Here is a 15,255-nt window from a genome sequence, read left to right as displayed (position 1 = left end):
CAGTTGTTAATCCTTATAGTTCCACAAAACTACTCTCTGTTTATAGCTGGGTTTCAACGCTAGATTTTAATGAACTCACTTTGTGTTTCTAAAACGGAAAACAGAAACAACATAGAAGAAAATTCAGTGTCCAGAAAAATGTATTCCTGGTGTGGCCAGAAGAGGGCAGCGAAGGCTTTTTAGTCAAAGTATTTAAAAGTTAGGCGACTAATGAATACATTTATTACCTGAAATGAATGCATTTATTACCTGAACTTTGTAAGAGACCAGGAAACTCGCACATGGGTTTTGAGGATTTTAAAAAAGATAAGGAAAATAAAAAGATGAAGTATAAAAGCTACCGGAAATTTTTTCATTAAAAGTTTACATGTAGAAGAGAGAAGGGAATGAAATAAAGCACAAAAGAGTAGGAAAAATCCTTGCCAAGGAAGGCAAATTCCTGTTTACCTTTGAAACGGATGAAGTTTGCCTCAGTATTCTCTGAGTATATATAAAGAAACATCTTCAAGCATCTAATGTACATCATTTCACACATTACCATACAGCCTGTGAACATGGGGAGAAAACTATCTCTCTTTACCCACTCAGGGAACAAATATTACAAAAGGGAAACCGGCAACTTACCAGAAGAAAATTAACTGATAAAGCCTTAAGATGTATCTTTGTATCTGCTAGAAGGTCATAGGCTGCAATGCGATTCCTGCCGTCAACTACAACGCTGCGACAAAGGAAACTGAGACAGAAAGCAGGATTAAAAATGAGTCGCTGGCATTGCCATGCCGTTTAGGCCACCGCCTGGCTCAGCTGCCTGGCTTTTGGCTAGCCTCCCCACGGGTGCCCAGCTGTCCTGCCGCATGGTAACAACCACCTTTGGCCACCGGTGAACACGCAGTGTCCTCACTAGTGAAACAAAGGATGTACCACGCGCAAAACACTGCTTGTCCTTTGTGGGTTAACCAACCCAGAGCCCCGACCTCCAGACCTCAGCTCAGGTCTCCATTTGAGCTCCTGCTCTCAGCAGGATGCGAGCAGTCAGATCCACATACACGCTACCTGCAGAGGTTCCCAAGCGCTGTGACGTGGCATGTAACTACTGCTCTGCGCCCGGGCTGCGCTCCTTGAGGGGCCACCATGCACCAGCTGCTGCTTCCCCCGGCTGCCACGCACCATTGATGGTGTGGATCAGCAGCTCTCAAGCGCATAACGGCAGCTGGCCAAGTCTTGATTTTTAGGAAGCTATTCTGTACACCGAGGTACTCTTCAATAGAAGTGAAAAATTGTAGGTGTGCCTCCCACTGACTACCTCCAATTGGCTGCGCATCTTTGGTAAAGACAAATATATACCAAGAGGAAGAGTCGTGCTAAAGCCTTTGAACTCTGCCCCGTTCCGGGGGCACGACCCCTGCAACTTGCCAAAAGCAGCAACAGTTCCCTTTTGCTAAAGGGTAGTCATATAAGGCTCTATTTTTCTTTTCTTTCTTCCACACTTCAGCTCAGCTAGCCAAGCCAGCATGCTGTGGATGAGGAGCTGTAACCACCACACAACTGCTTCTCTATTCCTCCTCTGTGAACCAGAGAATGTGGAAATTTCACTCCTGTTTAGAGTACAGCTCAGAAATAAGGTCAGCTCAGGGCTATAGGCATTTAAGACCGTAGAAATGTAAGTCCCTTATGTGTGGTTCACCGGATGCTTGCAATGTTTTGTTCCCTTACAATGTTTTACTAGGAATAATCAAGCTCATAGAGCTGTAAGAAGGCCTGGCACAATATATTCTTGATTCTACAAGTTACTCTTATCTGCTTGTACCTCACTATGTCATCTCTTGATTTATTTATCAACAGAAGAGACTTGTAGCTTCCTGCTTAGGAAAGATGACACAGCAACTTGCAATGTGACCATTAGCTTCATGCAGAACAGCTGCAAAAGGGATTTACTGCATTGCTACACTAAAGTAGCAACGGCTTTCTTTGTATTTTCATGAGTGAGTTCTTAGTGTATCATATGAACAAACAAGCACGTTCAAAATTAGCCCATAAAAATGTGTTTGGGGAAAGAAACACCACAATAAAATGGAAGATTTCTAGCAAGATTTGAGGCTCAAAGTGTTATGTAACAGGCTAAAATAAGAGCTTTCTCCAGCAAATAACCTGACAAGGTCACTGCTCCACATAGCTCTGCTCTGTATCACAAACATGCTGATGAAAATGATTTTTCTTACTGGCCAATTTCATCCTGAATATCCCTAAGCCTCCAATCTGCCAAACACTTGGCTCAGAGGAAAAACGGATGCATGTCTGTAGTCCCCTGGCACTGGGTAGGCTCTCCCAAGGGTGCAAATATCTGCAGGATCACAATTCTAATTTGAGTCATAAGTTGAAATGTTCAAATGTTAAAGACAATTTTGCTCAGGACAGACAAAATCTCTTGTGCAGAAACATCTGCAGTAACCTCAGCAGTCAACAAGGACAAAGGAGCATTTGGCTGCAGACCCTGCCTACACCCTAACAGCCAGACAATGGCTACACTCAGAATTTCAGAGACCTTTATACTTGTGCTTCAGCAGATCTTGTTAGAAATGGTGGGAATACTCTCGTGAAACTGTCCGCTACATTTTTTTATAGCCAAAGCCCTTGGACATGCTTTTAACCAACTAAAATCAGCGCAGGTATCTGCAGCTAACAGTGATGCTCTTCCACTGGGCTTGGAGATTAATAGTTTATAAAGAATTATGAATGTATATAAAAAAGTAACGTATAGGAAAATAGTTCACTGAAGCAGTAGCAATATTCAATGAGCTAATTGCACAGAGAGAATTAAAAATCTGTATAATACCCACAGAATCATGTACTTGCTCTTAAATCACCCTCAAATTCAAACAACCTAGACAGTAAAATGGATTCCAACATCTAAAATATATAATTATATTCCAAATGCTTATTTAATCATTTAGCAACTACTCCAGAAATTCTTACCTGTATTTACAACTATATATTCTCACTCTGCCTTCAGTGACAGGTCCAGGGCTCTGTATTATTACCTCGGCAGTGAATAACTGATCCTCTTCATTGGCGTATTCAAAAACCAGAACATAGCGGCCGACTTGAGGAACATTTATGGTCATCTGTAAATTGACCTAGGTCAAGATCATTGCAAAAGAAAAAAGCCATTAGATTTTTCTCTCCCTTTCTTGCAGGAAGCTCCTTTTTCCTGCCCTGCAAGCCAACTGCTCAGCCTTAGTCCAGGGCAAATCTTGTAACGTCTCAGCAAAAGACAACCAGAAGAATGGAAGCAATGCTTGGAAGTATCACTTTGTCCTCCACTTTCCAGAAACAGCTGCCATTATAACAGTTCTAGGAAGGCTGTAAAATAAGCCTAGGAAATGAGTCTATATTATTATTTCTCTTCTCCCCAGTAGAAAGCACCAGTAAAGAAACATTAATTATACTAAAAAGTTGTCACCATCACCTCTAAGCTATCTCTAATAACATAAAAATTGAGTCTGCTTCTCCACTGGAAAAATATTTCCAGGAACCCAATTCCTGCTACAGCAGTGCTGTATATTGATTCCCTACAAAGAGTGAAAGGACCTTCTCCAGCAAACAGCCAAGGCCACTTTCTGAAGCATCAAGTTTTTCTTTTAGTTTACCTGCATAAATTTGTTAACATAATATCTGATGCAACATACTTCAAAGTAGTTGCATGGAAAGTGCTGTGGTTACAGAGGTTTTTGCTACAGTTAACTAAATAATTATTTTCAAATTTAAACTGTTTTTTTCTCAGTATTTCCTTAGGCTGCGAACACTAAAACATGTGAATAATTCTGTCAACAGCCCTCAGCCCTCTTGGCTTCACTGCAATTATTCATACCAGCAAAATTTTGCACATGCATCAGTGATGAAGCACCAGGGCCTGTGGCACATAAGTACTGTTGTTGCACTTGGTATTTTTAAAAGCAGTATCCAAGCACAGTAATCGAGGGCATGATCACTTTACATGTAGTTATCGTGTACTTGATAAAATACCTTATTTTTATCGAACACATTTCTAGTATAACTTCTCATTTCATAAAACATATGTTTCTCTTTCAATGGACCTACAGCAGTGGCAACATTGCTTCTGCTTGTTTTTTTAGTAAAGCAAGTATTTTACGTTAAGTATAGCTATTATACACGTCATAAAAAAGATTAATTTAGAGTAATGTATGTACACCATTTCTGCTGACAAACCATTATGCCATTTCTGCTGCAATGAAACAGTACAGTGAACAAGACAGTATGCCTAAAGCAAAGGGATTTTTATTTAATGAGATACTTTTGTCAGAGCGAAATGTCCACTCTAGCCACAGTTATAAATCTGCCCACACTGATCCCTTTACGCCGCTCCGTATAAAATGCAGAACTTGGCGCAGAGTGTGTTTTAGGGATGTGTTACAGATCTGCAAATCCTGAGCTGTAAATCTGCAATTAGCAGGCAGGAATCTGACCTCTCTTCCACTGATATGGGTCATCACCGGTTGATCAGGAGCGGGCTGTCGCACAGGTAGTCTTCTGTGTTCTCCTCCATGTCTCAAATACGCTGCCTCTGAACCAAGGACACAGGAAAATCTGCCCAATGGCAAATGCTGATAGAGCAAGCAGCTTACACAAAAAAGAAACCCAAACAAAACATAGAATTATTATTGTTTTCAAGAACAGCAGGATAATAATAAAATAACCCCAGGCACCGGTTTATTCTGTAGCATGTATACTGACTGGTCTGTTGAAGCTCGTCCTGAATAGCTGCAAGGCTCTGTAACTTGCATCTGCAAGATGGATGCTTCGTAGTAATCACTAGGTAATAGCACCATATAATCCTACGAACAAAGAACACAACAAATGCAAGACCATGCAGAAAATGACAACAGGAACATTTCTAGACTTTCACAACGTAGCCAGGAACAAACCCAACCACATAAATATTTTTTTACACAGCATATCTGCAAGACATGGATTTTTTTTTTTCGTTACGTGCGCCAATAACATCAGAATGTGCCTCCCTAACTCTATTTATACCTTCATAGAGATGGGATGAAGGCAGCTGCCCTGTGAGCAGGGAAACTCTGAAGCCACTTTCTCCCATCATGTGTTGTACAAGACAGTGCTCAGGCAGGAGCCTCCCCACAGCTTGGTAACACACAGCTAGCTGGGTGCAGTTTTCACCCCTGCCTGACTCCGCAAGGGAGAGTCATGTATCCCAGGTGACTTTATAAAAGTATTCCATGTAATCTATTAATCTGTGCTTCAAAAGCTGGTATATTTTCCTCTGTCTTACCTACTTAAATTAACATACTAGAGCTTATTTATAAAAACTGTTACTGTGAAAGCATGCTGGGCTAAGATCATTAAAAAATTCCTTTTCAAAGGTATTAGTAAAAAAACGAGGCACAATAAGTACTGTCACTTTCAGCAAGAAATACGTTTGCAAGCACTTTAATAACATTTTATGTGGTATTCCATAAATCTAACAGGAGCCCCAGGCTTCATGACTCAAGACCCTGGCTACTTGTTAACCCTATACAACACACACGAATTTGAGTATGCTGTCTTTGTGATAATAGACGTTTAAGGTTTCTCATAAATGATTACCTCAAACAATTTGTCTTTTCATAGCAATTTCTCAGAACCGCTGTCAGAAAAATTTTCAGTTTTTCAGTGAGTGAAAGGAGAGTAATGATGGGAGGATAAAACCATTTAGAAAATGACCTGCTAATCATGCAGCCCATCTTACCATACTTTTCTGAAGAATCTTTGTCAAGAAGCTAAGGCCTTGCTCACCTGTGGCTGAGCCAAGCTTTAGATATGACAGCTGATATGCAAGAATTATCACTTTCTGTGAGAATTCATGCTCAATCAGTTGTACTGTATGTTAACATTACTTTAACCTTTGAAGGTACAGAAACCGAATCGACTTAAAGTCTGTAAGCACAAGAAAAATTAGAGGTGAACCTCAGAGAAGAAAAAAAATGAAATAAGAGGGAGAATTGTAAATGTTCATAATGATATTCTGCTGCTGTACTCTTTTCACTAGTGCTGAATTTCAACTGCTTACAGGGTTCTTCCTGGCAAATAACTCCAGAGCAAGACTATCACGACAGCCTTCAAGCCCTTGTTTTCTTCAATTGTTTTCTTACCAAGAGGACTTCCTCTGCCATTATACTGACAGTCCACGTGCCTGGAATCAGGGAGAAAGGCTCTGTGGAGCTTTTTCCTGGGATTGTGACAAAAGCTGGCTCCTTGCTGGGTGGGAAGACAAACTCTTTGCTCTGAGCAGCCCCTGCCAGCAGAAAAAAAAAAAAAAAACAAAAAAAAACAAACAGTAAAAAAATAAGGGACTGTGTAAAATGTTTCTACACACTTAGTGCACTGGACTGATTATTTCATCCTTTAAACTTGGTCTAACAGGAGCTGATCAATGATTTTCACCATGTATTAACAGCGCATTCGACCACACACAGTAAGCTATAGAGCTAGGCAGTGTTTGTCTTCGTTGCTATTAATCTTCAGCAAATTGGTTCAGAAAAGCAGAGTTTTGCCCATGTAACGGCCAGTTTCGCTGAAATATTCTGAAATTTTCGCTTCTTTTCTTTCCCTTTCCATTATTTTCCCTTCAACCTGTCTCTGCACTGACTCACAATATGTTCAGCTGACACAAGGCCTGTTCTCCTGCGACTTTCAGCCAAATATTTCAGACACTGGAGGTTCTCAGCAGTACTAAAATGTTTAGTTACGGATAGTAACTGCAGGCAACTTCTGGGCAGAGATGATGTACAACAGAAACGTAGCTGTGGTATGCTTTATCAAAGAGAAGTCAGGAGGACCAACTGTCACGAATATTAAAGGTTTCCTCTTTGAAGCCCCTGGACACAAACAAAAGCTAGTTCCCTGCCTCCCAGGCAATATAAACCAGACATGACCACAAACTGCTGCCACTCTGCTGAGGAGTATCTGTAAAGTCTTCAGTCTTGTCTCCTCCGAATTACTGAAAGGATCTATGACTAAACTGCATTAGGTCTCATCACTACGCTGAGGTTAAGCATAGTAAGAGATAATTCTGCATGTAGGTTTGGTATGCCTCCATCATTCAAAGGATATGGAGTACTTATCTTTTATCAGGGCCCAGAAGGCTTCACATGCTGTTGAGGTCTGTAATCAGAGCTAACTTGGCAGATTGGATTCATCATTAAACAAATATTATTCATGGAATGAAAGCAGAAGCTACCTTTAAACTGAAATATTAAAGGCAGCTAAACCAAAACAAAGTGCTGTTATCCCTTCTTTAAAAGCTTCACAAAACACATAGTTCAGAGCTTTCAAGTGCAGAACTGAAAGCATCAAGTTTGGCAAACATTTGAAAAAACAAATGTTGGTTACTCCTGTAAGCAGGGGTTTCATGCAAACACAGCCACATCAATTTCACAGCAAAACGTATTAGGAAAAGCACAAAAGCACTGACACTGTTAAAAGTGATGCATTTTAAGCGACATTACAAATTTGACCTAGGTGCACCTTGAAAAGGCTCCTCTGATCTAACATTCACCTGATCTGTTGCTCCATTGAGTTGCACCTACCTGTTTCAGGTCGAGATTGACAAGCAGATAGGCGACCAGATAACGTTTCACCTCCAGGGTTAATATACCTCAGGACAATGCGAAATAAGTAGAGGTTGGATTTTTCCACATTCAAAGTTATCCTCACTTCATTCTGAAAAACGGAAGTTAATAAACAAAAACAGCCATAAAGTGCTGAATAGAGGAACAGCTAAAAGCCATGCAAGCACCATACTAAAGTCCTACAAGAAAAAACGCACATGCAGACAAGTATATACTGGAATGGCAATGCTGGTGTACGACAGAGGAAGACAGGCAAGCCTGGTGAGAAAATTAATTCACTTACAAGTATAATTAGTGCCAAAATGTTTTCCCTCAGCAACTGAGATCTTCCCTTTAGAGTTTTTTGAGCCCAGGCTGACATAGCGGAGGACTAGGTGGAAGAGCTTAGGGGAAGCCACAGTGATAGGCACAACCACCTCTGGCTGGGAAAAATAAAAAGAAAGGGAAAAAGGAGGAAAGGAAAGTATATTATTTGTTACTAGCACCCAGAGAAAGAAAAACCATCTGGCAAAGACAAACTCCGTAACAGAAAAGAAAGGCTTGGGCAGCTTACAAAAGAATATAGAACAAAACCTCCTGTGAAATAAAAGTCTGGTTGAAATATACAGAAAGGCTGAACTAACATGTGTGTTGATACTGCACCTTGATACAGGGACAGTATTTTACTGTTATTCTCCCCTCCCACGCTATAAAGGAGGCATATGGTATCAAAGCTTGTCCATATTCCTGGCTTCCCAAGGAACAGGCCAGCATCATTGATCCTAGCCTGAGATCGTACACAACACTCCACAGCATGCAGACGCCTCAGATCATTGCTGAAACTTCTGCTTCTCCGCCAGATCCCTCAGTTTCTTAGAGATGCGATACCGTGCATGACTCTCTTTGCCCTGGGGCTGAACAGACACCTCTGGAGCCCACAGAGGGTTGCACTCACACAGCCCCCACTATTTAGTTTGCAGAGCAACAGAACTGGCAGAGACATGTTCAAAGGTTGGTGGTGGATTAGGGAAAAATAGGATTGGTGCAACCTCAAGGATTTGGTTTCCTCCTTTCCATCCTAGATCCTAAAGCTCCCCTCATAATCCAACTCCCACTAGTCCACCCATCACAATCCACTCCTTGTCCCTTTCCAAGATCCTTGGGACACAGTGACCACTGTGGTTTGTTCTGCTTCCCCAAATGCACAGAGGTTTTCTCTGTTCTGTACATTTAAGAACGGAGCACAAAGCCTCATTTCCTCTTACTCCTAAAAGCTACAAAAAATGCAAGATTGCCGGCTCCCATACGCTGCTCTGAACGCGTATTCCTCAATTCTGTCATCATCATCCCAGAGACCTCCACCCTCTTAACAGAAATGCAAGCCAGAAAGCAAAGATAGACATAGGACAGATGGCAGGGCTGAGAGCTCCACAGAGACTAGACAGCTAAAACCTAGGTGACTGCAGAAGAGCAGCGGACCAGAATGGAAGATACAGACAAGTAGGGGAAGGTTTTACAAGTGTTCTTTTAAATGAAGGATGACTTCTGAAGGATACAGCATGGACAAGGCAAGCACTGAGGGAAGACTTGAAAAATAGACACGAACAAAAAAGAAAAGGCAAAAGAAATAAAGAAACATGATTCAGGAAATTTATCAAAATGGTTTCTAATCATTTATGGAAAATTTAGAAGACACAGTGAAGGGAGAGAAAGAAGAGATGGGGGAAGAACGAGGGAGGAAGTGATGCCAGTACCTGGCTTCAAGCAAAGGTAGGGAGTGGGGAGAAATTATTCCGCAAGCTCTGTCACAAACTTAGGCAACTCTGGCCAGTGTTTTAAAATCTGAGCCCAACTGCCAGCTTCTTAGTCTATAATGAAACACCCACGTTGGCAGCATGACCGGGCAGCAGTGACCTCCACTGAGGTCACACACAGTTTATTTATTCCACATCAAAAATTTTAATCGTATTGAAATAGTTTCTTTTCACAAAAGGTTGTCACATTAGCCTTTTGTGTGTCTTCTACAAAATAAATGTCAGGAGGTTTATTTCAGGGCCTTGCAAGACACAGAAATGCTACATCAAAATTAGGAAAGTTCCCTGAAGAACGTGAAACTGTATCTCAGTTATGCAAGGATCTACCTAAGGAGGGCCTGGAGCTGGCAATTTCTTACCTGAGTGAAAAGCTTTATCCAGGTAAGCAAAATAATGCACACTTTTATCAAGATTAGAGACTAAGCCCTTTCACTACCTCTTTACAAAATGCCACTGGATACGCAAAAAGCAGCTGAGTTAGAAAGCAGAAGTTAAGAAATCACAGCTACTGGAGAGTTGCCTTCATTTGTGAATGTGGAGTAATTCTGAAGATCCAATAAATACGAGCTCTGGGATAAAAAAAAAAAAAAAGGAACAAAGACGAAATGTCTCAGTCCATAGTGATCCATTAGTCCTTGGACAACTTACGGAGGCTGGACACAACTACACCAGAGTACTACTTTTAAGAAGAGTGAGAAAATCCCATTTATTGCTCAAATCTACTGTTTAAAAAATCCTGGTTCACTTGCTCAGCAGTTCAGTCCAAAATCAGACAGGTCCCTTCTCACACAATTAAATTATGGTGATTTTCTTCCCGTGATTTACTCATTCCCTCTGCTGTTGTTTAGTTTGTTTGTAGACTGTCATGAGACTAAAATAAGTGTTGCCAATATTCTCCTGTTCACAGCTTCTTTTACTGAATCTCACATACTCCTGTTTGTTGTAATGTGAAGGTATCGTTCCTAATAAAAGTTGGTGCCTTTCTCTTCTACACCCAATGTAAGTTGCAAGCGTAAGAAAACATCAGCGACAGCATTGTGATGGTAACTGAAAATCTTAGGGACACAGACTGCCACAGAATTGTGTAATTCAAATTATTTAGCCAAGCATCAATCTTCTGCTGTTTCTGCTGCCCTTGGCATGACACAAATTCCTGCACTTAGTATTACAGACTTTAAAGCTATTATTTCTTTTCTTTACATCTATTGCAAAACGTGGATTTCTCACAAAAAATCCTCAAAGAACATTTCTGAAGAACACATATTTGCACAAGCAACGACCTTACAATAATACCAACACTCACTAATCCAAACAGCAACACAGTGCCAAAGGGTTCGGATTAGTGAGACCCAGTCTCCTTTTCTGGTGTCTCCATGACCTTGCACACACATAGCGGTACTATAGAGCCATACATACCATACACCTATGTTTTCACCCCAAAGCTTTGAGTAAAATACTAGCTTACTTGTATAGACGTCATCCGGGCATATCCTCTCCAACTGAAGTTAGGAAATTCCTGAGGATTGTAGCCAAACCGAATTTCCCTTCCCTTGACAGTAGTACCATCTTCAATCTCAAACTTCATGTGGTGCAGATCAGGGAAAAAATAGGTTTTTTCAGGCCTTTCAAGAAGGGAAAAAAACAACAATTACCAGTCACTGTATGGTCTACATCTAAGAGCATAAAGCAGTGGGAGGTGACCTACTGATGACTGAGGAATCCTGATAGCAGCTAATAAATTCAAGACAGCCGATATGATGGATGTAATGAGAATTCTCTTTCCAGAAGCTTTTACAGTTTATGTGCTTTTTCCTGTATTACTCTTGAGAGATACAGGCATCCATATGCAACCCCATTGCAAAACAGGTACTGGTTATTTAAGGAACCAAGTTATAAAATCTTATTAAAATAACAGAAGAAAACTGCCCAGCAAAATGAATGTCAGTAACTAACACAGTTTAACAGCGTACTTATCACCAAACCCAGAAAGGATAGCAAGGGACTTGTGGGCAGTTTCAAAAGAACTATGCTGAAGCACTGTGCTGGTTTGGCGGGGCAGAGCAGGAGCAGGCAGGAGCTCCCGCCAGACTCACTCCCGACAGGCCATCCCCACGACGTGAGGCCTGCACCGGCAGCCACCCGAGGGCTCGGCACACGCGGGGCTGAGGGATCCTCCGACATCACAGCGGCAGCCTGTCGGGCAAAGAGCAAAGTCAGATAAAAACTGATAAAAGTTATCAGAAAACACACCTCACTTCCGCTAATTGAACACAGTTAATGATTCGTTTCCCCTTCAGACTCCTCTGCCCTCAGACTCATTAAACACATTACCACACACGCATAAGCTGCACTTATTTCTGCCTTCCCATGTTTGTGGTTGTTTTCTTTATTTCTCTTTGGAATGTGACAAAAACCACTTTTTTTAAAAAAATCACAAGTCATAAGCCACGCCATGTTACTGACTGCAGGAGCACACTTTCGCAGAACAGCCATTCAAATGGTTTGCTAAGTCATCAGAATTTCTATAGCAATATCACAATGAATAATTATTTAAAAGTATCCCCAAACCTAACTTACAAAAATGGTAAGATGTTAATTTTTCAGAGTCTGGTACGCCAATATTAAATTTATTTTAGAAAAATTGCGCACAACAAGAACATATGTGTTCATATAATAGCATATGCGTATTTTTAACCAATACTGGGCAATAATAATGAATTACTTTCTACAGGAAACAGAACTTGTGCACAAACTAAAGGACATCTCTAGTAACAAGGTATAATACATCCAAGTATGCCTAGGCTAAAAATTTCAAGCTGATTTGAAAGCTGGAAAGGTCCTAAACATGTATTTACGTCATAGTGTAAAAGCATCCTGTCCTCTAAGACATGTTAAGCACCTGTAATCTCACCGAAATCAAGGATAATTAAAGTAGTTGACACCTTTGTGAAACCAGATCACTTTCATTAGCTCCTGGGTTTCCACATTAGGCATGAAAGCTTTGTTTGATACAGTAGCCACTATTTTTAACTTTGCACATATTAAATGACTGTTAGAAGTACTTCAGTGCTTTAAATATAAATCTCTTGCATCAATCCGGGACAGGTGTAAAGCACACTGAAGTTGATGCAAGTGCTTTCAGTAATTTCAACAAACCTAAGTCTACAGTGGGGGGACAAGGACGGAAGGGAACCGTTGAAGTAGCCCTACATCACTCAGAATACATGGTGGAGCCTTGTTCTTTCTCCCTTTCGAAGGCAAAGGAGGAGTTACGCGGGTTACAAGCAATTACAAGCAGTAGTACAAAATGCTGTGCACATGAGTGATCCAACAAATACATCCACATCTTAAAAATGCAACCTAGGAATTCTAAAGACTTCTGTGCTAAGTGCAAATACGCTACTAGACACGTCCTTTATTCATTTTACCTCGGCAGCCAAAATAATTCTTGTTTTCGAGAGCATAATAACCAGCTTCACAAGTGTCACAGAAATCTCCACAAACATTAGGTTTGCAGTAACAATGCCCATTTTCCTGTGAAGAAATCAATGTCATCAAAAATATTTCAGCACCTTTATCAAAACTTTAATCTTTCAATACATTGAATTCCTTCTAATTCTAAAGAGGAAAAACATTCTAATCTCGACAAAAAATATTATCTGGACATAACTTCTGTCATTTATCATGTTCAATGAACAGACTAGAAGATACAAAAACTCAGGATGATGAAAAGTTTTCAGAACTTTTAATATTTTTTTTCTGAACTTTTTCTACTTTCTGAACCTAGAATGTGTAAAACCTGTATCAAACTGCTTCTTTGCTGTACAAAACCAGCCACTTTACGTGCAAAAGCAATAATCAGTACTAAGATTCCTACCTTACCAAATGTTACAACAGCTTACCTTTACAAAAGTCAATTTAATTACTGTCTTTCTTTTAATTTCACTTTACCTGCTGACATTCTCCAACTCCACTTAGTGTTCCACTCACATCACACTGGCATGCTGCACAGATGAAAAAAAGACAACCTGTATTTCGTCTTTCCAAAATACTTTGCAGGAAAAAAAAAAAAAAAAAAAAAAAACAAAAAACCACCACCCTGAATCTGCAATTTTGAGTCATAGTGCCACAAGGTGGATTTTACTCTGGAAGGTTCAAATAGCAGACACCCATCTGGCACAAGGTACTGGCACAAGGTGAGAAGAAAAAGCAAAGGAGAAAGAAGAGGACTTCTGTGTATGTGTGATTTACTAGTGTGTTTTAAAGTGTTCTAACTTTAAAGTTTTAAAGTGTTTAACAAAAAGAGTCTTGAGTTTGGATTTACAATTGTTTTCTTTCTTAGAAACATTCAGACAACTGATACAAAACAGCGTCTTCTAGCCTGAGTGACACCTTCTATTCTGCAGTGCTACTCTGGGACGAGTTCAGCTCTCTGCATGAAATACAAATGAAGCAAATATTGCAGGAAGGAGCTATGCTGACCTAGAGGTTTGGTGAAACACAGTATTGACTCCGCAACTGAAGACAGAGAAGATGAATTACATGAAAGGTGCAGTAATTAATCTTTGAGGAGATGATTAGACTGTATAGTATTTAGAGATTTAGGGTAAAAAATGTAATGAAATCACAGAATCACAGAATCTCAGTATTGGCTCAAGGCTACTCGTCCTATCTAGGTGGCTGTTGTGATGGAACCTGTTGGAAAGAGTCGGCGAGAAAAAATGTTTAAAGATTTTTTAACTTCCTCTTTTTAATCTTTAAAATTATTATTATCTGCCTGAACAACACACACTTGCTGCTAGCAAACATTGAAAATCGCAAACAGATCAGTATTATATAGGCATAAACCATAACAGATTTGTCACACCCTGAGGCCACAAGAGGCTTTTCACTCCTCTACAAGCTAGAAGATGGTAATAACTGAAACTGTACCTTTTTCTCAAAACAATGAGCCAAATTCTGGTTTCAGTGTAAAGGGCAGAAATCCCATCTCACTCCAGTAGCGATCCCACTCACTCACTCACTGCCACAGGGCCGTACAAAGTACAGATCGTTGAAACTCAGAGCACACCTTGGTCCCACACTGCAAACACTCATGAAACTATGGACTAATTTCTAAAAGTAACTCCTGGTATCATGGGTAACTTGGTGTTACAATAAAGTAGCATGAAAAACATATTGTTAAGAGGCACCAAAGATCGTGACAGCAAAGAAAGGTGGCTTTCAAAAGAACTTAACACATTCCATAAGGCAAAGAACTATCTCATGAAGCTGTACCTGTACATCCCTCAGGGTTTTCTTTGGCCAGGTTCCAGTACAACGGTTTGCATTTACTACAGGTAGGACCTTCAACGTGCTGAAGACATTGACAATAGCCCTAACGACAGCAAAGAGTTAATATGGGTTCATCTGCTTCATAAAAAACATACTGCTCTTTAGTACTGAGAAAAAACTAATATTATTAACAGCTCAGGCAGCTTAGTGGCTTTTACAGATACATGGAAACTAAGGCAGGTTTACACATCTTAGATTTTTCTGTCTCATACTATCAGCACAGGACTGTTCCACTCCGCATATTTTTTCCGTATCTAATTTAGTCTAAACGTCCCAACAAATGTACTTTACAATTCTTCTATAGACTTCGAACTGCTCAAAAGACTGTTTTGCAAAAAGTTTAAAACACAAATTTCCTTTAAAATAATCATTAATTTTCATATTCACTCATTCCTTTATTGGTAGAAGACACACATGGCTGTATATATGAGCCTACATAGATAGTTCTTCCATCAGTCAGACTTACCCTCTAGGTCTTT

General features: G+C 40.2%; 1 protein-coding gene across 2 annotated transcripts in view; it reads right to left on the bottom strand.

Annotated features, from left to right (window-relative positions):
• LAMA3 (laminin subunit alpha 3) overlaps positions 1-15,255 on the bottom strand; it is a 114,378-nt gene that overhangs the window by 56,702 nt on the left and 42,421 nt on the right. For both annotated transcript variants that reach the window (XM_086472719.1, XM_086472720.1), the window contains 11 exons: positions 14,720-14,819; positions 13,394-13,446; positions 12,871-12,976; positions 11,536-11,635; positions 10,908-11,064; positions 7,933-8,071; positions 6,171-6,313; positions 4,753-4,853; positions 4,485-4,638; positions 2,974-3,134; positions 625-733 (listed from right to left, as the gene is read on the bottom strand). In XM_086472719.1, coding sequence (XP_086328845.1) covers positions 625-733; positions 2,974-3,134; positions 4,485-4,638; positions 4,753-4,853; positions 6,171-6,313; positions 7,933-8,071; positions 10,908-11,064; positions 11,536-11,635; positions 12,871-12,976; positions 13,394-13,446; positions 14,720-14,819 — 1,323 coding nt within the window. The remainder of the gene's footprint in view (positions 1-624; positions 734-2,973; positions 3,135-4,484; positions 4,639-4,752; positions 4,854-6,170; positions 6,314-7,932; positions 8,072-10,907; positions 11,065-11,535; positions 11,636-12,870; positions 12,977-13,393; positions 13,447-14,719; positions 14,820-15,255) is intronic.

This window comes from Leptosomus discolor, chromosome 13 (genome assembly GCF_034619465.1).
Source record: "Leptosomus discolor isolate bLepDis1 chromosome 13, bLepDis1.hap2, whole genome shotgun sequence".
Classification (NCBI taxonomy): Eukaryota; Metazoa; Chordata; class Aves; order Leptosomiformes; family Leptosomidae; genus Leptosomus; species Leptosomus discolor.
This window is presented reverse-complemented; position numbering and strand designations above follow the sequence as displayed.